The sequence below is a fragment of the Triticum aestivum genome, chromosome 2D (genome assembly GCF_018294505.1).
Source record: "Triticum aestivum cultivar Chinese Spring chromosome 2D, IWGSC CS RefSeq v2.1, whole genome shotgun sequence".
In the NCBI taxonomy this organism is placed as follows: domain Eukaryota; kingdom Viridiplantae; phylum Streptophyta; class Magnoliopsida; order Poales; family Poaceae; genus Triticum; species Triticum aestivum.
The window spans coordinates 64,496,593-64,519,394 of NC_057799.1; the positions used below are offsets into that span (position 1 = coordinate 64,496,593).

At 45.5% G+C, this 22,802-nt stretch overlaps 2 protein-coding genes across 13 annotated transcripts; both read right to left on the bottom strand.

Moving 5' to 3' along the window:
* Positions 1 to 855: 855 nt before the first annotated feature.
* On the bottom strand, positions 856 to 7,654 carry LOC123051586 (putative disease resistance protein RGA3). 12 transcript variants are annotated; one of them, XM_044474510.1, is made up of 8 exons: positions 7,261 to 7,654; positions 6,647 to 6,745; positions 6,260 to 6,560; positions 4,835 to 5,835; positions 1,955 to 4,726; positions 1,594 to 1,791; positions 1,319 to 1,383; positions 856 to 1,233 (listed from the first exon to the last, which is right to left on the bottom strand). In XM_044474510.1, exons 1-5 carry the CDS (start codon positions 7,589 to 7,591, stop codon positions 2,022 to 2,024), a joined length of 4,437 nt encoding a protein of 1,478 aa, XP_044330445.1. In that variant the 5' UTR covers positions 7,592 to 7,654; the 3' UTR covers positions 856 to 1,233; positions 1,319 to 1,383; positions 1,594 to 1,791; positions 1,955 to 2,021. The 12 variants fall into 12 exon arrangements, with proteins under 12 accessions (XP_044330445.1, XP_044330444.1, XP_044330435.1 ...); XM_044474509.1 differs by having other exon boundaries at positions 1,955 to 3,094; positions 3,170 to 5,835; XM_044474500.1 differs by having other exon boundaries at positions 1,623 to 1,791; positions 1,955 to 5,835.
* Positions 7,655 to 11,170: 3,516 nt separating this feature from the next.
* On the bottom strand, positions 11,171 to 14,255 carry LOC123051587 (uncharacterized). The gene is made up of 3 exons (XM_044474511.1): positions 14,006 to 14,255; positions 13,791 to 13,881; positions 11,171 to 11,590 (listed from the first exon to the last, which is right to left on the bottom strand). The coding sequence occupies exons 1-3, from the start codon at positions 14,073 to 14,075 to the stop codon at positions 11,440 to 11,442; spliced, it is 312 nt and encodes a 103-aa protein (XP_044330446.1). The 5' UTR covers positions 14,076 to 14,255; the 3' UTR covers positions 11,171 to 11,439.
* Positions 14,256 to 22,802: the final 8,547 nt, after the last annotated feature.

The window sequence follows — 22,802 nt, forward strand, 5'->3', positions numbered from 1 at the left end:
ATCGAGGAGGAGGCGGCACAGGCCGCGGCGACACAGGCGGCAGCACAGGCAGCGGCACAGCACGCGGCAGCACTGCCAGCGGCCGACATCGTCGCCGCCTGGAACACGGCGTTCCCCTGGGCCGGCCCTACGCCGATGCTCATCAACCTCATGGACCCCGAGAAAGACGACGACGACGACGCCTAGGGTAGCGCGCCGCCTTCTAGTTTACCTTTTTTTTAATGTTCATTAATGCTAATGTGGACGCGTGGACTCTCGCCGGCCTTCGTGACCAGCTTTAATGTTTAATTAATGTTGTTTTTATTTTCGAAATGCTTGTGTTCTTTTTTTTTTGCCGCAAAAATGGGTTGGGTCAGCGTTGGGCGCGTGCGCCGACCTAAACGCGAAAGTGGACGTTGGTGTCCGCTGGACCGATCCAAACGAACAAAAAAGGGACAAAATCATCATCCGTTTAGGTCGGCACGTTGGAGTCGCTCTTAAGCAGACGCGGGAGCACACGAAGTCTTTGAAGAATGCTGATATGCCGCACTTTCCATATCATACAGCATAAGCGGCCATGAACTTTCCTCCCAAGGAAAACCAAATTACATTCTGGATGGATTGCCATCCACAAGTAGATCTCGGCGGGTACGAGACCAGGCCTTGCTAACAGATCCGGAAAGTCTGCGGTCTGTGGAATGGAAGGCGAACTGAAACTGAAAGGTGGAATTTGGAGACGCAAAGTCGCCTTCAGCCTGAAACAAAGGCAGAAAGGGGCGAACAACTCAGTTCAGAATCGTGTCTACAAGCCTGTAAACACAGGCACAAAGCCTGTGACAAGATTTAGTTCCTCTACAGGCCTGTAGCAAAACTGTCTGAATAACCAGGCATGGTCTGAAGCACAACATGTTGGCATTGTGGCATCACAAAAGAAACCCCAAAACAAAATGAATTCCTTAGAATGTATTACAACGAGCAAAATTTGTAGCCAAACCCAGCAAGGTTGCATGTTCAGATCTATGGATTAATCAGGTGTCCGCTGACACATCCAGAATTCTGACGGAGCAACATATGCTGGCTAAGACCTAAGAGGTGGAGTTCAGAAACATAAAGTGCATTAGTATAGCTGCAGTGTATTTCCGGAAAGTTTTGTAAGCTTCTTCAGGCCAACTTGTGATGAACAACCTAATGCATGTTCAGGCCAACTTGTGATGAATAACACGATGCATTTTCAGAAATTGTGTCTCAGAGCTCCTACGGATGTCAAGGAAACGAACATCATTTTCAGTTCACATGACTAGAGAAATGAAGCAACAACCAGCGAAACAGACTACTTTACCTGTTGACTACTATCTTTTCTTTTGGACAGGAAATTGACTGCTACGAGTTGACAAGGCAGCAAACCTGTCCCGGAACTGGCATATGGTTAGTTTTTGATAACTCACAGAAAAAAAAATAGCACTTCAGTATGTCAATTATGTACATAAGATCATGGTCTCTTCTTTTTGCGAGATAACATAAGATCATGATCTACGGTATAAGTATACCTCATAGGAAGTATAACGATATCTTTTGTGCAGGTACAAACTCATGCTTAACAAGACAACGACTAACCAATTCCCATCTTGGAAATTAATGCCGACCTTTAGCTTGCTTGTTGTGAGCATTCTACATTGATCGTTCAGGACCTCACTGCAAAGCAAGATGTCCAACTCTTCCAGTGAAGGTGGGAGGCCCATTTCCAGCAGCCTTGACACAATCTGATATCTTCAGATCTCCAACCTCGAGGGAGGGATGGCTGTGCAACTATATCTGTATGTCAGTAAACAGATCGCATCAGGATGAGGTTCTGAGGTGAAAGCAATCCTGTCAAGGAACTGCCCTAAAGTCAGTTTTTGTTGCTTCCATACACACAAAAAAAAGCACTACAGTATAGTAAACTTTGGGCATGGCATGATCTATGATAGAAGCATACCTCAAAAGCAGTACAAGTGTGCAACTATGTCTGCTGTGCAGGTTGTGCTTAACAAGCCACCGAGTAATCAATTCACATATTGGCCGTCAATTTTGACCTTTAACTTGCTTGATGCCCGCGATATGGATTGATGTTTCAGCTCCTCACTGCCATGGAAGATTCTCAACTCCTCAAGAGAAGGCGGGAGGTCCGGCAATCCTGAGATGCTCGGACAAAATGAAATCTCCAACACCTGGAGGGAGCGAAGTCTGTGCAGGCTTGCGGGAAGATATTCAAGATGCGCATAAGTCTCAAATTCGAGCTCTGTGAGGGAACCGAGGAGCAGAAGCCCTCTCTCTTGCTCATCTGTTAGTCCTTCTTCTGTTTTTTCTCCATCCAAACCACAAAAAACTAGGCGCTGGAGTGACGTGAGTTGCTTGCAGAACGGTGTGGCAAGGAAAGAGAAGCCACTGATATCAAGAAATTCCAGTCGAGGGCATAAATTGTAATCTTGCTCTGGCAAACCCTCCAAAAATGAATGCAAGCCAGGGCAATCACGTAGATACAAACGCCTGAGGCTGCCAAGGGATTGAAAGCCCTCTAGTGTACAGAGTGATGTACAGCTCCGAATATCCAACTCTTCCAGTGCCGTGCAGGAGTGCAGTTTTAGAGATTCCAAATAATGGCTGTCATGGAGTCGCAACTTCCTGAGTGATTGCGAGCCCTCTAGCACGCAGACTGCAGCTTCACAGATGAACAAATCTTCCAATGCCGTGCAAAAGTGCAGCTCTAGTGTGCCGAGCGATTCAAAGATATCTACGCTCAACTTTTGCAGTGTCGTGCAGGAGTTCAGTTGTAGAGAACCCAGTTTTGGGCAGTCCCATAAATCCAATTCCGTTAGTGCTGGCGCATGTTGCAGAATCAGAGATAGCCACTCCCACGCTATTCCACATGCCCCAATCTCTAGATATTCGAGTGATGGGAGGGCATGCTCTGGTGGAGCATCGAGACCGGAAAGCCTGGCACAGCCCTTTATTTTCAGTGTCTTTAATGATTCAAGTTGACTTAATCCTTTGAGTGAAATAGACGTTAGTTTTTGGCAACAACCTATTATCAACTGTGTCAGGAATCTTAGATTATGGAATGCCAAAATATTTCCATCTAACACGAACAGCTCATCAGTAAACTTGTTAAAATAATCCTCATACAAAGGTACACGCCCAAAAATATCCTCACCTATGGTTAAACGGCAGGACCATACTTCTATTGTTGGAAATTTTGAGACTCTGCTCACGGAAATACTACAGACAGTACTTGCAGATGGTAAAGGGTATGGTACCACCAACAGACGACAGTTCTTTAGAGTGAGCTCACAAAGGCGTGGCAACCATGACTTCTGCTCAATTTTGAATTCATGGCCATTCCCAAAGAGATCAAACACCTTCAGTGCAGGGCAATGCTTAATCTTCAGAACCCTTAAACAAGAATTCAAGTCCCTCAAGGAAACGCATGAGCATCTCTCCAACTTTGGCATTTTAACTAACACCAACTTCTTCAATGAAAGAACCCATACTTCTTCTACTTTTGGCATGTTTCTCAACTTTAAATTTGCAAGAAACGGAAGCCCTCTCAAAGATGGAAGTATCCGCCATTCTCCACAGCCATTCAAATACAGAGTCTGTAAACAGGTAACAGAGATATTGCGAGCAAGCCAGGATGGAGAGGCAGCACCATTGTACCCAGTTATCTGAAGATGTTTCAGGTTGTAATGTGGTTTTAGACCCTCAAGTACCTCTGTTGGCAAGCACTCCTCTGTTTCTTTGCTGGTAGAAGGTTCAGAGCTCATGACATTCTTAGATTCATTGCTGTCATCTGAGTCAGATTCATTGCTGCCATCTGAGTCGGATTCAACATCTGACATATTCCAGGACAAGTGCAGCTTTTCTAAGTATCGTTTATATCTCAGCCCTACCCCGCAAGCCTCCTCCTGAGTTTTAACATTTGGAAGTCCAGAAATCCCAAGTTGGGCAAGATCATTCATGGGTTGAAGCTCTGTAATCTGAAAGCCATTAGAATCTTGTACGCGGAAATTGTTTAGTGTCTGAAGTGAGGTTAATCTGCCAATTCTAGCAATGGAATTGGAAGGTGCAAAAAGATGCCGCAAACTGACAAGATTATTCATGCCATCAGGCACATTAAGACCAGTGTCTGACCCGAGATGTAATACTTGGAGGTGGCAAAAACTGCTCAAAACCTGAGGCAAATCTCCACACCCATCAAGTTTTACATAGCGAAGATGAATAGGATTTACAGAACTGCACATGAGGGGATTAAATTCTGCAAATCTTGAAGATATATGTAGAAGACGTGTATCATGTGCCTTCTGGAATATGTCACCGAAGGACTGGAAACAGGAACAGCTGGATTCCCTTATTAACACCAATGTCCTCAGTTTTCTCACGGATGTAACTGCATTTCTCAAATCTTCTTCAAACTTGCTCCTACAAGACATGTAACCATGCTGATCTCTCTTGTAAACTATCGCCAAATGTTGTACAGTGGGTAACATATCATTGCATTGCATACCATCTACAACCCCACACTCAGCTCTAAAAACCATCCTTGCAAAATCATGCATAAGACCAGACACAACATATGAATTTTCTATTCCATCTTGTTGAAAATAGCCCAGGTTCACCAAATCTGCCAAATAGTCCATTCCTATCTCCTCCAATCTCTTACTTGGATGGCTCTGCTTGACAAATCCTTGTGAAATCCACATGTGTACCAACTCTTCACGAAGAAACCAATGATTATCAGAGAATATAGAACAGTACGAGAAGCATTGGTGTAAATGGTACGGCAGTTGATCATAGCTAAGCTTCAAAGAAGACATGATACCTTCACTGAGCCCCAACAATTTCCAATCTTCCTCCTTGAGAATTTTAGTCCAGTGATCAACTGTAAGATCAACTCTTAATAGTTCCCCTGCAGTTACTGCTGCTAATGGGTTGCCTTTTAGCTTGCCTGCTATTTCCCGTCCAATATTTGTTAGATTTCCTTCATATTTCTCATCACAAAATGCTCGTGCTTTGAACAGTAACCAAAAATCGGCATCTCCCAGAGCACATAACAAAACAGGTTCAGTTGTTCCTATCCTTTTTGCAACGGATAGATATCTGGTCGTCACAAGGATCGCATTGCCATTTGCATTGTTTGACTTGAAGGGAGCCAGTATTAGGTCCAATCTGGAATTGTTCATGTCATCCCAAACATCATCTAAAATAAGCATAACCCTCTTTGATTCAATATGAGTTTTCAAGACCTGCTGAAGATTGTCAAGGCTGCACAACCCTTCGTGCTTTTCTCGAGGGACAACATCTAACATCTCTTTTGTGAGTCTCATTTCATCGAAGCTATTAGACACCCAAATCCATATGCTGTGGTCAAATTGGTTTTGCACTTTCGGATCATTATATACAGATTGCGCGAGAGCCGTCTTCCCAGTACCTCCAATGCCTACAATGGGCACAACAGTCAAACTGTCAGATTTCCCAGCAGTCATCAGCTGTATGATGGTGTTCTTCTCTTTGTCTCTCCCATACACTTTGCCTTGAAGAAGACTTGATGTTCTTCGGCTTGGATCTGAGGCTGTACTTTGATGGTGAGCTGAACTTGCACCATAATGTGACCCAAGCATGTTGAGATCCTTTGTCACATCCCCTCGGATGCCTTGCAACTGATGAGTTATTTTCTGTATCTTACTGGAAATTTCGTCCTTATTCCAAGGGTGAGCAACAGCTGCGGTGATTTGTGTTGGCTCTGGATTCGTTCCCATCCTTGGTATGCTGGGTGAATTACTGACAGCAACGGGGGTAGCATTTTCAGTAGCATCATCCATGCTGTGAGAAGAAAAAAGGCAAGGGATTGTTAAGCATATGCGTGTTAAGTTGTGAGCACTTTCAAAGAATAAGATGAACCAAGTGTATAACATTCAGCTTTCATGAGGTAAACTATGTCCCATAGCAATTCAAAATCAGTTTTGCTAGAACTCATCTAGATGAGATATAGTTTGGTCTCATTCACCTTTTATAGCCATTGGATGTGATGCTATAAGATGCGTGTGTGCTGACGTGGGTTGTACCTGTTTTGGTTTTCAAGGTGAATGAGACCAAATTATATCTCATCTAAATGAGTTCTAGGCACTCCCATTCAAAATTTCATATGCAATTTCCCTTCGTCACAAATAAAAGTACAGCTGAGAGGTGTCGTTGCAATTTGTAGAAATGAAGAAATGTACGTTGTTTTTTTAGTTTGAAACCGTACCTTGAATGGCTTGGCGGCTGGAGACGTGGTTCTCGCGTATTCTTACACTTGGCACTATTGGAGTGAGTCATCAAGACTCTTGGCCCTTGTTTACCGTCGTATTTAAGTTTCTTTTTACAGTGTCTACATTCTGCCCCCACGGTCTTTCCATCAGTGTCATATCTCTCGTCAAAACCATCCCATGCCTTGGACCGTTTCTTGCTATGACCTCTTCTCGGTAGTATATTATCACCATCGCCCATCGATGTGCCATGATCTACTCGCGCTGCTTCATGCATGCCTTCTGGCTCCTGCAAAGTGACTGCGCCAAAAGAAGAGGGCTATTAGCATGGTCCTGCTAGACCAGAAAAAAGATTTTATCAAGGTGGAGGCCGTTCGGCGGCTAACCTGCAGCGGTAGTCGTTGTGGCTGTGGTGAAAGACTGGGTAACACCATCGGAAGCGAAGCGATTGTGCGCGTTGGATGAAGACGGCAGCGCGTGTTGGCCTGTTGGGAGATGGACACGGTGTTGGTGACTGAAACAGAGCTAATTTGATGCTTGATTGGATCAATTACGTCGCAAGCTGGAGCTCGACAGCCCAAAAAATTTGAATTCTAATGGCAACTCTATCGATCCCGATAAATGTTTAACTCCCCAAAAACTGCCATTTCGGGGCTTTAACCCACTCTAACCGAAGCCCCAAAAGACCTTAACTTGCTTTAACTTGGTGCACCAGATACTTTCAACGCTTCTAAAGCAAGTTGTGGGAAAGTATCTGGTGCAACTTGGGGCTTCTAACTTGGTGTGGTATCAGGTGGTAGCCAAGTCTGTTAAAAAAAGGTGGTAGCCGAGACTTACACGCGGGCCCAGCTTGCCGGAGTGTGAAAATTCGAATTTGGAGTTCAAATGCGAGGTAGAAGGTGGAATTTACTTCGATTTTTTTATTGTAAATAATTGGAATGGATCAACTTCAATTTGCACTGGAATTTGAAATAGAAACCATTTCTAGGAATCAAATTACCTCCTTCGACCTCGACGACATGGTGTTGAAGTCTGTAGTAGTCGAGCTCGTCGACAGCGTCATCGGCGTCGAAGAGCTTCTGCTTGAGCGCCGCGAGAGACCTCGCCATCCGCCTGTTGCCTACCGCCCTCCCCTTGACATAGGATACCGCCGCCATGACTTCATCGATCTCAGATTTGAGCCCCTCGATCTCATCGGCAAGCCCCTCTCCGCGGATCCACGCATCCAGCTTGTCCATCCGCAGGGTCTGGAGGATGGTGTCCGCTCGCCATTCAACCGCACCCTCCAGAAAGGCGTCTTCCATCGCCGCCCTCAGAGCTTCTTCCTCCATCTCAAAGATCCTGCTCAGGCTATGGTCAACGGCGGAAGCGAGGTAGGTGGGTGGGAGGTGTGGAGTGCTGAACAGGGGCCGGGGGATCTCTCTTATTCTTAAGCAAGCTAGGTGGTGGGCCGCAAAGTGTGTACGTGGGCTGGGGCGCTGGGCTGCTGGCGGAACTTCTTTTCTTTTTGTGGGAAGGGAACGCAAACTTCTGTCGCGGACTGTTTCTCAAAAAACAAAAACAAAAACTTCTGTCGCGACACTCAAAATTCAACTGACGCGTATGCATTCAGCATTCTCTATTTCTCTTACAGCATACACGGAATGCAAATATCCATCCACCATACAACTGCCACAATTTTTCCTTTTCTCAACTGGCCTCGCCCCTTGTCCATTACATACAGAGTGGATCAAAGATTCAAAGTGTAGCAAAATTCAGCCGAATTATTACAAGCCATGGAATTTACAGTGATTACAGTTCGTATCCGGACAGTATAAAAGTACAAGCCTTGGTAAAAAAAAATCACATAATAAAATTATTACAGAGCTGATAATCAAAAATATATATAACGTCACATGATACACTAGATCAACAGTATTCCCATGAGGATCGATGAACAAACTTGCTGCATGAGCTTCTAATATTTCCAAACAGGGAAAGCACCGGCTTTTGCATGGCTAGTACTTTGGCATGGCAAAACCACCCAGGCCACCAACGAGGACGAGGAAGAGGAGGGAGACCACCATGGCCACCTTCCCATAAGTTTGCCGGCGACGGTCGTGCAGGTCGCGTGCCACCCAAAAGCCCAGCGAGGCCTCGACGAAACCGAAGAGCGCCACGGCCGTCAGCAAGGCGTAGTACAGGTAGAAGGCCACCTTGCCATGATGGAGGAACATACCGTCGGGCTTCTTGAAGACGAAGAGCCGCAGCGCCGCCGCGGCCTGGAAAACACCTCCTGGGATCAGCGCCAGCGGAAGCTTGGTGCAGTCACGGCCGGCCTCCGCCATGGCCCTCGCATTGCTCTCCACATCCATGGCTGGCTGGTTACTACTACTACTTGTGATTTGTGAGTGGTCTGCTAGCAGCGTGTTGCAGGGGAGAAGTGTTTGAAGCTTGAAAGCGTGGTGAAACATGGTGGATGGGGAATGGACTTTTTATAGACATGGAACCAGGAACACGACACGAACACGAACACGAAATCAAAAACACGAGACCATGCTATTACAATATAGTCAGCCGCGGAACCCCAGGACATCCCTTTCTTCTTTATTCAGAAGAAGAGGAAATTTCTACCGGGGTCCAAATGAACACGAACACGAACGAGCACAAGCACGGGCACGAACACGATTACAGGTGCCATGGTTGGGTGCTAAAACTGCAGGTCTCAGTGCGCAGCGCCACATCAAAAGCCTTATTGTATTGGTTTCAATTTCTGGGCTCTTGACTGCCATGAGCACGAACGGCACGACGACGACGAGCACGAGCACGAACACGAACACGAGCCATGGTATCACGATGGGGACCGCAGGGGCCATGGACTTTTATAGACGTCAGGGTGGACGGGAAGACAGGGCCGGGAACACGACACGAACACGAGCAGCAAATCGGAAAACACGAATCCATCTCATTACAATAGTCAGCTGCCAGCTCCAGGCCATTCATTTCTTCTTTATCCAGACAGGAAATTTCTACCCAGGTCCAAATGAGCACGAACACGATTACACGAACACTAGCACGAACATGAACACGATTACAGGAGCCATGCTTGCGTGATAGAACGATAGCTCTCAACTGCCAGCAGCGTCACATCAAAGACTTCTATATTGGATTCCATTTCTAGGCTCTTGAACACGAACCAGGCTATTACGGTGGCAACCTCAAAATCAAGCACACGACCTCACATCAATCAAAGGAATGTTGTCGTACACGATCAAAGCTTAGCTATGTCTTGACCAATCACACTGGCCTTCATTTACGATGAGATGACTGTGTTCAACTTCTGGAAAAAAGGGGGCGCCTATACATCATGCACCTGATATTTTGTTTGCATCAGTCGCTTTTGTTGAGGACCGTTCGATCTTCATTGTATGGCCGAAAACAAAACAAACCGTGCACTGTTTTTCTTCAACCTCCCTCTTCTTTCTCACCTAGCCACTGGGCAACCCAGCCCTAGCCGTCTGCCTCCACCCCCGGCGACCACTACCGCCACCTTGCCGCCCTGCCCTGCCCTCCCCTTTGACCTCCTACCACCGTCGTGCTGGCCACGGCCCCGACCATCCTTCTAAGCCTCGCCCTGATGAACAACTCCGCGACACCCCCCCACCCCCACCCCCGACCCCCTGTTAAGTTTCTTACTCGCTCCAGCTGGCTATCGCCCACTCCCGCTCGTAGACAGCTCTACCTCGTCGTGGTCGGCGCTCCTCACGTTGTCCCCGCCTTTGGCCTCGAGCAAAGCGTATGACTCGCAAAACAAAAGTACATGTTAAATAACATACATGGAAAAATAAAATTGAACGTCTACAATGGGAGCATAAATGCCTCAACCTATTAATTAAGAAGGAGAGAATCACCCAGTTAGTTAACAGGAAACCTGGCAAAAACCGTTATAATAACACACCCAAGCACACTAGGCACCCTTGACCGACCTGACTGCAAACATCATCGTCACCTCCAAGAGTAACAAAAGAATGCCATGGATCTAAATTTTGCTCAAACAAAAAAAATGATTAGTCAAAGTATAGGGAATGAGTGGATCTTGCTTTGAAATGTTTCCCTCTTGAATCTCACCAAGAATCGAACGACTATGGTTTGAGAGAAGTGAGAGAAGTTGTTGAAGGCTAGATCTGAAATAAGTGCCCAAGAGGTGGGAAATACACTTTGGTTTCTGGCTGTATCTAGTATCTACCCTATACGAGGAAACAAATACAAAAAATCAGAATAATTCAGAAGTTTTTTTAGAATTAATTTGACTTCCTTTTGCACTAGTATATGAATTTTCATGAATAAAAAACCAGGGTTTGACTTCTGGACAAAAAAATATTTGCTATTATAGGGCACTATTCATACTATTTTTGACCGAAAATTGTTTTTTCTAAGAAGTCAAAGGGGTCTTTTCCTTTTGTGGAATTTTTTTTCACAAGTCCAATGAAAGGTCAAAGTTTATTTCAAGAATGTTTTCATATTTTTTGATTTTTTACTTACTTGCTATTTTTTCGTATAGGGTATAGATACACTCAGAAACCAAACGTCCGCGTCTCCAAGAGGTACCCTTATCCGGAGTGGGAATAGATATCAGCAGCTAAGCGATAGCTTGATAGATGTCCGGCAGCACTGGGGGGGGGGGGGGGGGGGAATACCCACCACCCCCCCCCCCCCCCACACACACACACACACACGAGCTCATGGGGAAAGAGATTAAACAAGTAGACTTCAGAGTATGACCAGCTGCTTTCCATCAAAACGCCCTCAAACGTCGTTTACTCAGGAAAGTACATAAGAAAAGCCAACACTACACGCATCATGCTTATTGTCGCGTCTTAGAAATAAGACACTCCATAAGCTTTTTTTTGCCATGAGCAGAAGCTTCTGCATACTCGTCTGATTGGTTTACTTCATAGAGAAACATTTCATTCATTACATTCATGCACGGTTCAGGAAAGTACATAAGTACATATTTCCATCACCACGGATTTGCATACGGCTGCATCTAGATGCTGGTTCAGTAGCTTATACAGAGAACAGGAAGCCTGCAGAACTTGGATAACGGCATTTGAAATGCCAGATTGTTTTTGCTCAGAAAGTAACATCAACGAATTCCATATCAGCTAATGGAAGCCTATATCATAATTTGCTGCCTCTTCTACACAGAGTCCTTTTTGGCGTTTCTGTCCGACGGAAGGAACTGCTTCGCATAGTCGTGAACTTTTGACCCTGAGCCTGACTGGTGATCATAGTACTCCACCAGCGCAGAACAACCCAAGGCAGCCAGGGTGAGGGCCTGAGCATGAAGCCTGCCAAGGTAGAAGAATCAAATAAGAGTAAGTATGTGTACAGCCAAAACATGTTAGATTTGACTACACAGAAAGGTCAAGTAAACAATGCAAACTAAGAATGGAGATGCACTCTGTTTGAACGAAAAAATGGCACAAGGACGTTGATAAGATTAGTCAAAAAAGTATAATGCCACCAGGGATAACAAGGAGGTAGACAAACAAATTGAATGAAATCACAGGAACCTAAAAGATTAACAGTTGGAACTTAAAGATTAACAGTAGGAACCTAAAGGATTAACAGTAGGAAGTGCCTGAAAGGACTGCGCAATAGCCCAACATATTACCCTGCTGAGCAAACCAGAATATTGCCTCTATTTTAGTCGAAAGTGGCAGGACATCTATAAGACCAGTCAAGAACAATACAAGTAGGTAGATTAATGAAGCGAATGAGATCACAGGAACCTACAGCGTTAATAAAAGGTCTGAAAAGTATTAAGAATAACATCCCCCCGCGCAGCTAACTCTCTTCCACGAGATGGGTCACAAGGGCAAAACGAAAATCCAGAGGTGCTCAAGCCTACATGAAGTCAGAACCATACTAATTCAGATGTGTGTTATTAGGATCCAACTATAGCTGGCTGGCTTAAGATAAATAAATCTGGATGTGAGTTTCAATATTCATTCTGCCAAGGAAGTTCTGTGTCATGATAAGAGACTAACTGGGATAACTTTTTCTGTCACAGTGGAAGTTTCTGTACTAGTGCAGTTGAAGCAGAATGCCTGACTTATTTTGTTTAGAAGAGGGATCTATGTGGCTGCTTAGTGGACTCAGTATCAGGTAATCTTGGGCCCTTGGCAAACAGATTGTTTACCGGTTGTTCTCTCTCTTTTTCAATCTACTGCTGAAGATAGATCTTATGTTCATGATATCATCAAGGATATTTGTGCGATCATGGCTGCTCTTGCGGATTCAAGAATCATGAAGGTTCATCACCAGAACAATTAGGCAGGAGGCAGTTGGGCTGTGGTTTTTTGCATGGGTCGACTTCGACCTGCCTATCAGATCAGATAACATAAGACTGTAATAACATTGATCACTGAGCGTACCCCTCCTTAAAAAGAAAATCATCTCCTAGAGGTAGGGTAAATTCTCGATGAGTTCCTCTTCTAACATATAGGCAGTCTTGCATTTCTATGAGGGATAGTAGAGATTATGTGTCCAAACACCTAATTGGTACGCAGAATTGCCACTCTGACATCTAGAAAGATATATACAATAAGCTAATCTTTTCCCTACATATAACGACCTAGTGATATACAGTAGTTTTTTTAAACTGAAGAGAACGGTGCTATCACGAGAAATGTGTTCATTACAGTTTATAAGTGCGCCACAGGAAACTATTTCTGACCTTTTACATTGAACACAGTGATGAGGTTGACTAGCTAGAGCCCTTCTCATGAGTATAACTGACACCGTGTAGACCTCGATGTGAGTATACTAAACACCCATATGAGTATAGTAAGGACTTCCATGACATTATTACCCAAAGATATACCGGAAGATTAGAACTGCACTGTTTATGCCTCTGATCACATAAAAGCAGCTACCTCCCTTAACAAACTCACATCATTATCAGTTTGGAGATAGTATTGCATCAATAATTCAAGATCAAGTTAATAGATCTATTTATCTATTTAGAATGTAGTGTGGGTAGCAAGAAACTTGATCGAGAAGCCATGCTCTGTCTAGGCATAATACACCTTGAAAGCAAAAACTCTCGTCAGAGGATCACCGATAAAGCCAGCTCCATCCTCCCCTCATTTGGTTGGGCCACTGATTACAGGGAAAGAAAATTATGTTTCTTTGTTTCTGCATTCTGCTCAACCTATACATAACCACATCTTGTCCTACGATTCATGCCATCCTTGTGCTACACTACTCCAGAATTGAATACTCGGATCGTTGTTTACCAACAGTCGAGCGCACACCACAGCTACCCATTAGTCCAGTACCCACCACAACCACAATTCCACAGGCATTGCTGATGGGAACTAAACCGATTTCAACTTGACCGATAAAATTAACACACAGTTCATGCATCATTGCTGGAACTAAATCAACTTCAACATAGAAATTCAACTCAGAAGACAATCAAGGCAGATTGAAATGCACAATTTACAAGCAGTTCCCCCAGAGTCCCAGACAGAGGAAACGGACCTGGCGTGGATGAGCTTGACGCTGGTCTTCATGCCGGGCCTGGACCAGTTGTAGGCGATGGATCCCGCGATCCCCGTGAGCCACAGCGTCCCTGCAAAACCCAGCCGACCAAAAAGGGGATCAGATTCAATTCAATTCAACCACACGGCAAGGAACGACGAGAAAAAAAGAGACGAGAAGCCCCGGCGGCGGGAGGGGAACTCCCCGCGGCGCACCTACGGCCCGCAGCTTGTGGTCCACGACCCAGCCCCTCATCGCCTGCAGCGTCCCCTTCTCCTCCGCCATTCCTTCCGCCAAAAGGGATTCGAAAGCTTCTGCTATCAGATCGAGCTCTCCGGTTCCAATCTGTCTGCGCGTGTGCTTCTGCGACGGTGGGCTGGGTGGGGTGGGGGGAGTAGTAGTAGAAGAAGAGGGGAAAAGGGTTTGGGGCTCTGTGGGTGGGGGGCGGGGCGGGGGAAATGAGTCTGTTGCCGGCACGATACCGCGGTCCGCGATGGAGGTGGAGGCTGCGCCGCCAGCAACGTGGCTCGTGGTTTTCGGCGTCTTCGTGGCGGAACCGGGCGCGGGGCCGGATGCCGTGCGGGGGAATGGTGTGTGTCCCTTCCTGTGGTTGCTGATGACACATCGTTCGTCCAAATTCAGATTTTAGATTTAAGTAATTCTGTGCTATATTTTTTTTTTGAAACTGTGAATCTATTATAAGAGCTAAAGGCACCTCAAACATAATAAAATTGCACTTAGATCCCCAGCTAGTCTGCCGAATGACCACTACCGCCGCTAGAATGAGCTGACGGCACGACGATGTCGATGCTCTCCTACCGGAGCCAGCTTGACCTTGTCGATGAAAGTCGGAAAGTCTCCATGCAAGTGCCCCTAAGGACCGATGCCCTGAAGTTTGTGGTCGTCGTTGTTGAACCATTGAATAGATCTGAAGCACCTGACACCAAATCTTGTTGTTGCACATGCACGACGAGAAACCCTAACATCGCCGCCTGAAGGAGACGGCGAAATCTACGACGGAGCTCCGTTGACTACGTCTAGATGGACAAACTCAAGGATAATCAGAACCCAGAAGATAAACTCTAAGAAGAAGCGCTGCCATCCACCCGGACACCGCATCCTGCGAGGACTAAAAAATCCTAACCTAAACTACTAACCGGAGCGGAGGCATCGGAATTCCACTCCCTGACACCGGCCGCCGGAGCAGCATGCAGAAGGGAGGCAATCCACGGACTCGCCTGTGAAGCTTGGAGGGGGCGAGTTTGTCCTGGCCGCCGAGGGGAAGGGAAGAAATGTCTATTTTGTTTATGCCACTACCAACTTCATGATTGTCGTATTTGCAAAGAAAGACTTACCCACAAAAATACCGATGCAAAAATAGGGTGATTACATATATGTCATCGTTTGTCATAATGGCATTTCTTGAAGTATTCAATTGTTGCATTGGACATTTCCATAGATTTTGCAGTGGCATGTGTTTTTGTATTTCTTTTTATGAGAGAATATTTAATATTATTCATGTGTCATTTACATGAAGTAAATTGTCTTTGGTAACACACAAAAAACATACTCCCTCCGTCCCACAATGTAAGACATTTTTTGACACTACACTAGTGTAAAAAAACGTCCTATATCATGGGACAGAGGGAGTAGGTCTTAGGTGTTGTCACTTTTTTTTTGCGTTGATGGTATTGTCATATTTTGAGAAGGTATATTTGTGAAAAACAAGATGTGTGCGCAAATCATACCTTCCATTGTCTTGTGTAATGGTTGTTGTTTGCATGGATTTTTTTTTACAAGCTAACCGAGAAGGAAGGACGTGGTAGGGTTTTTTTTTGTTAGCAAAGGATAGCTATCTCAATTTATTAGTTAAGTTCAAAAATTTAAGGATCCAATGAATATAGAGATTACGACACCCTCATCAATAGAGCAATATTCCCATGCCATCAACATGTATTAGAGACACGCCCTGCTGAGGAGATCCATTTGGGCTGACGCCCACAAACATCATCTTTATCACCCACTGCTCCCAATCAACATCCACGATTTCATGATGGAAGATTATGTTGGAAATATGCCCTAGAGGCAATAATAAATGGTTATTATTATATTTCTTTGTTCATGATAGTTGTCTATTGTTCATGCTATAATTGTGTTATCTGAAAATCGTAATACATGTGTGAATATATAGATCACAACGTGTCCCTAGTAAGCCTCTAGTTGACTAGCTTGTTGATCAACAGATAGTCATGGTTTCCTGACTATGGACATTGGATGTCATTGATAATGGGATCACATCATTAGGAGAATGATGTGATGGACAAGACCCAATCCTAAGCATAGCATAAAAGATCGTGTAGTTCGTTTGCTAGAGCTTTTCCAATGTCAAGTATCTTTTTCTTAGACCATGAGATCGTGTAACTCCCGGATGCCATAGGAGTGCTTTGGGTGTGCCCAACGTCACAACGTAACTGGGTGACTATAAAGGTACACTACGGGTATCTCTGAAAGTGTCTGTTGGGTTGACACGGATCGAGACTGGGATTTGTCACTCCGTATGACGGAGAGGTATCTCTGGGCCCACTCGGTAATGCATCATCATAATGAGCTCAATGTGACTAAGGAGTTAGCCACGAGATCATGCATTAAGGTACGAGTAAAGTGGCTTGCCGGTAACGAGATTGAACAAGGTATTGGGATACCGACGATCGAATCTCGGGCAAGTAACGTACCGATTGACAAAGGGAATTGTATACGGGATTGATTGAATCCTCGACATCGTGGTTCATCCGATGAGATCATCGTGGAACATGTGGGAGCCAACATGGGTATCCAGATCCCGCTGTTGGTTATTGACCGGAGAGGCGTCTCGGTCATGTCTGCATGTCTCCCGAACCCGTAGGGTCTACACACTTAAGGTTCGGTGACGCTAGGGTTGTAGAGATATTAGTATGCGGAAACCCGAAAGTTGTTCGGAGTCCCGAATGAGATCCCGGACGTCACGAGGAGTTCCGGAATGGTCCGGAGGTGAAGAATTATATATAGGAAGTCCAGTTTCGGCCACCGGGAAAGTTTCGGGGGTTATCGGTATTGTACCGGGACCACCGGAAGGGTCCCGGGGGTCCACCGGGTGGGGCCACCTATCCCGGAGGGCCCCATGGGCTGAAGTGGGAAGGGAACCAGCCCTTAGTGGGCTGGGGCGCCCCCCCCCCTTGGGCCTCCCCCTGTGCCTAGGGTTGGAAACCCTGGGGGTGGGGGCGCCCCACTTGGCTTGGGGGGGAAGCCACCCCCCTTTCCCCTTGGCCGCCGCCCCCCCTTGGAGATCTGATCTCCCAGGGCCGGCGCCCCCCCAGGGGGCCTATATATAGTGGGGGGGAGGGAGGGCAGCAGCACCACAGCCCCTGGCGCCTCCCTCTCCCCCTGCAACACCTCTCCCTCTCGCAGAAGCTTGGCGAAGCCCTGCCGAGATCCCCGCTACTTTCACCACCACGCCGTCGTGCTGCTGGATCTCCATCAACCTCTCCTTCCCCCTTGCTGGATCAAGAAGGAGGAGACGTCGCTGCTCCGTACGTGTGTTGAACGCGGAGGTGCCGTCCGTTCGGCACTCGGTCATCGGTGATTTGGATCACGGCGAGTACGACTCCATCAACCCCGTTCATTGGAACGCTTCCGCTCGCGATCTACAAGGGTATGTAGATGCACTCCTTTCCCCTCGTTGCTAGTATACTCCATAGATGGATCTTGGTGATGCGTAGGAAATTTTAAAATTCTGCTACGATCCCCAACAGTGGCATCATGAGCCAGGCCTATGCGTAGTTACTATGCACGAGTAGAACACAAAGCAGTTGTGGGCGTAGATGTTGCCAATTCTTCTTGCCGCTACTAGTCTTATCTTGTTTCGGCGGTATTGTGGGATGAAGCGGCCCGGACCGACCTTACACGTACGCTTACGTGAGACAGGTTCCACCGACTGACATGCACTAGTTGCATAAGGTGGCTAGCGGGTGTCTGTCTCTCCCACTTTAGTCGGAACGGATTCGATGAAAAGGGTCCTTATGAAGGGTAAATAGAAATTGGCATATCACGTTGTGGTTTTACGTAGGTAAGAAACGTTCTTGCTAGAAACCTATACAAGCCACGTAAAAACTTGCAACAACAATTAGAGGACGTCTAACTTGTTTTTGCAGCATGTGCTATGTGATGTGATATGGCCAGAAGATGTGATGAATGATATATGTGATGTATGAGATTGATCATATTCTTGTAATAGGAATCACAACTTGCATGTCGATGAGTATGACAACCGGCAGGAGCCATAGGAGTTGTCTTTATTTTTTGTATGACCTGCGTGTCATTGAATAACGCCATGTAAATTATTTTACTTTATTGCTAAACGCGTTAGCCATAGAAGTAGAAGTAATCGTTGGCGTGACAACTTCATGAAGACACAATGATGGAGATCATGATGATGGAGATCATGGTGTCATGCCGGTGACGAAGATGATCATGACGCCCCGAAGATGGAGATCAAAGGAGCAGAATGATATTGGCCATATCATGTCACTATTTGATTGCATGTGATGTTTATCATGTTTTGCATCTTATTTGCTTAGAACGACGGTAGTAAGTAAGATGATCCCTTATAATAATTTCAAGAAAGTGTTCCCCCTAACTGTGCACCGTTGCGAAGGTTCGTTGTTTCGAAGCACCACGTGATGATCGGGTGTGATAGATTCTAACGTTCGCATACAACGGGTGTTGACGAGCCTAGCATGTACAGACATGGCCTCGGAACACACGCAATACACTTAGGTTGACTTGACGAGCCTAGCATGTACAGACATGGCCTCAGAACACGGAAGACCGAAAGGTCGAGCATGAGTCGTATAGAAGATACGATCAACATGGAGATGTTCACCGATCTTGACTAGTCCGTCTCACGTGATGATCGGACACAACCTAGTTAACTCGGATCATGTTTCACTTAGATGACTAGAGGGATGTCTATCTGAGTGGGAGTTCATTGAATAATTTGATTATATGAACTTAATTATCATGAACTTAGTCTAAAATCTTTACAATATGTCTTGTAGATCAAATGGCCCACGTTGTCCTCAACTTCAACGCGTTCCTAGAGAAAACCAAGCTGAAAGATGATGGCAGCAACTATACGGACTGGGTCCGGAACCTGAGGATCATCCTCATAGCTGCCAAGAAAGATTATGTCTTAGAAGCACCGCTAGGTGAAGCACCCATCCCAGAGAACCAAGACGTTATGAACGCTTGGCAATCATGTGCTGATGATTACTCCCTCGTTCAGTGTGGCATGCTTTACAGCTTAGAACCGGGGCTCCAAAAGCGTTTTGAGAAGCATGGAGCATATGAGATGTTCGAAGAGCTGAAAATGGTTTTCCAAGCTCATGCCCGGGTCGAGAGATATGAAGTCTCCGACAAGTTCTTCAGCTGTAAAATGGAGGAAAATAGTTCTGTTAGTGAGCACATACTCAGAATGTCTGGGTTACACAACCGCTTGTCTCAGCTGGGAGTTAATCTCCCGGATGACGCGGTCATTGACAGAATCCTTCAGTCGCTTCCACCGAGCTACAAAAGCTTTGTGATGAACTTCAATATGCAGGGGATAGAAAAGACCATTCCTGAGGTATATTCAATGCTGAAATCAGCGGAGGTGGAGATCAGAAAGGAACATCAAGTGTTGATGGTGAATAAAACCACTAAGTGCAAGAAAGACAAGGGCAAGAAGAACTTCAAGAAGGACGGCAAGGGAGTTGCCGCGCCCGGTAAGCCAGTTACTGGGAAAAAGTCAAGGAATGGACCCAAGCCTGAGACTGAGTGCTTTTATTGCAAGGGAAGTGGTCACTGGAAGCGGAACTGCCCCAAATACTTAGCGGACAAGAAGGCCGGCAACACCAAAGGTATATGTGATATACATGTAATTGATGTGTACCTTACCAGTACTCGTAGTAGCTCCTGGGTATTTGATACCAGTGCGGTTGCTCATATTTGTAACTCAAAACAGGAACTGCGGAATAAGCGGAGACTGGCAAAGGACGAGGTGACGATGCGCGTCGGGAATGGTTCCAAGGTCGATGTGATCGCCGTTGGCACGCTGCCTCTACATTTACCTACGGGATTAGTTTTAAACCTCAATAATTGTTATTTAGTGCCAGCTTTGAGCATGAACATTGTATCCGGATCTCGTTTAATTCGAGATGGCTACTCATTTAAATCCGAGAATAATGGTTGTTCTATTTATATGAGAGATATGTTTTATGGTCATGCCCCGCTGGTCAATGGTTTATTCTTGATGAATGTCGAACGTGATGTTACACATATTCATAGTGTGAATACCAAAAGATGTAAAGTTGATAACGATAGTCCCACATACTTGTGGCACTGCCGCCTTGGTCACATTGGTGTCAAGCGCATGAAGAAGCTCCATGCAGATGGACTTTTGGAGTCTCTTGATTACGAATCATTTGACACGTGCGAACCATGCCTCATGGGTAAGATGACCAAGACTCCGTTCTCCGGAACAATGAAGCGAGCAACCAACTTATTGGAAATCATACATACCGATGTGTGCGGTCCAATGAGTGTGAGGCTCGCGGAGGATATCGTTATGTTCTCACTCTCACTGATGACTTAAGTAGATATGGGTATGTCTACCTAATGAAACACAAGTCTGAAACCTTTGAAAAGTTCAAGGAATTTCAGAGTGAGGTTGAGAATCAACGTGACAGGAAAATAAAGTTCTTACGATCAGATCGTGGTGGAGAATATTTAAGTCACGAATTTGGTACGCACTTAAGGAAATGTGGAATCGTTTCACAACTCACGCCGCCTGGAACACCTCAGCGAAACGGTGTGTCCGAACGTCGTAATCGCACTCTATTGGATATGGTGCGATCTATGATGTCTCTTACCGATCTACCGCTCTCATTTTGGGGCTATGCTTTAGAGACTGCCGCATTCACTTTAAATAGGGCTCCGTCGAAATCCGTTGAGACGACACCGTATGAATTATGGTTTGGGAAGAAACCTAAGCTGTCGTTTCTAAAAGTTTGGGGATGCGATGCTTATGTCAAGAAACTTCAACCTGAAAAGCTCGAACCCAAGTCGGAAAAATGCGTCTTCATAGGATACCCTAAGGAAACCATTGGGTATACCTTCTACCTCAGATCCAAAGGCAAGATCTTTGTTGCCAAGAATGGGTCCTTTCTGGAGAAAGAGTTTCTCTCGAAAGAATTAAGTGGGAGGAAAGTGGAACTTGATGAGGTGATAGTCACCCCTTCCGAACCGGAAAGTAGCGCAGCGCGGGAAGATGTTCCTGTGGTGCCTACACCGACTGGGGAGGAAGTTAATGATGATGATCATGAAGCTTCAGATCAAGTTACTGCTGAACTTCGTAGGTCCACAAGGACACGTTCCGCACCAGAGTGGTACGGCAACCCTGTCCTGGAAATCATGTTGTTAGACAACGGTGAACCTTCGAACTATGAAGAAGCGATGGCGGGCCCGGATTCCAACAAATGGCTTGAAGCCATGCAATCCGAGATAGGATCCATGTATGAAAACGAAGTATGGACTTTGACTGGCTTGCCCGATGATCGGCGAGCCATAGAAAATAAATGGATCTTTAAGAAGAAGACAGACACGGATGAAAATGTGACCATCTATAAGGCTCGACTTGTCGCTAAGGGTTATCGACAAGTTCAAGGGGTTGACTACGATGAGACTTTCTCACCCGTAGCGAAGCTGAAGTCCGTCCGAATCATGTTAGCAATTGCCGCATTCTATGATTATGAGATATGGCAAATGGACGTCAAAACGGCATTCCTTAACGGCTTTCTTAAGGAAGAATTGTATATGATGCAGCCGGAAGGTTTTGTCGATCCAAGCTCCAGCGCTCCATCTATGGACTGGTGCAAGCATCTCGGAGTTGGAACATTCGTTTTGACGAGATGATCAAAGCGTTTGGGTTTACACAGACTTATGGAGAAGCCTGTGTTTACAAGAAAGTGAGTGGGAGCTCTGTAGTATTTCTCTTATTATATGTGGATGACATACTATTGATGGGAAATGATATAGAATTCTTGGAAAGTATAAAGGCCTACTTGAATAAGTGTTTTTCAATGAAGGACCTTGGAGAAGCTGCTTATATATTAGGCATCAAGATCTATAGAGATAGATCAAGACGCCTCATTGGTCTTTCACAGAATACGTACCTTGACAAGATATTGAAGAAGTTCAATATGGATCAGTCCAAGAAGGGGTTCTTGCCTGTATTGCAAGGTGTGCAATTGAGCACGGCTCAATGCCCGACCACGGCAGAAGATAGAGAAAAGATGAGTGTCACCCCCTATGCCTCGGCCATAGGGTCTATTATGTATGCCATGCTGTGTACCAGACCTGATGTAAACCTTGCCATAAGTTTGGTAGGAAGGTACCAAAGTAATCCCGGCATGGAACACTGGACAGCGGTCAAGAATATCTTGAAGTACCTGAAGAGGACTAAGGATATGTTTCTCGTTTATGGAGGTGACGAAGAGCTCGTCGTAAAGGGTTACGTCGATGCTAGCTTCGACACAGATCTGGATGACTCGAAGTCACAAACCGGATACGTGTATATTTTGAATGGAGGGGCAGTAAGCCCAGGTTTCATAGGAAGACCAGGCATATCAAGCGTCGCTTCAACTCCATTCGTGAAAGTGCTCAAAATGGAGACATAGATATTTGTAAAGTACATACGGACCTGAATGTAGCAGATCCGTTGACTAAACCTCTCCCTAGAGCAAAACATGATCAACACCAGAACGCTATGGGTGTTCGATTCATCACAATGTAACTAGATTATTGACTCTAGTGCAAGTGGGAGACTGTTGGAAATATGCCCTAGAGGCAATAATAAATGGTTATTATTATATTTCTTTGTTCATGATAATTGTCTATTGTTCATGCTATAATTGTGTTATCCGGAAATCGTAATACATG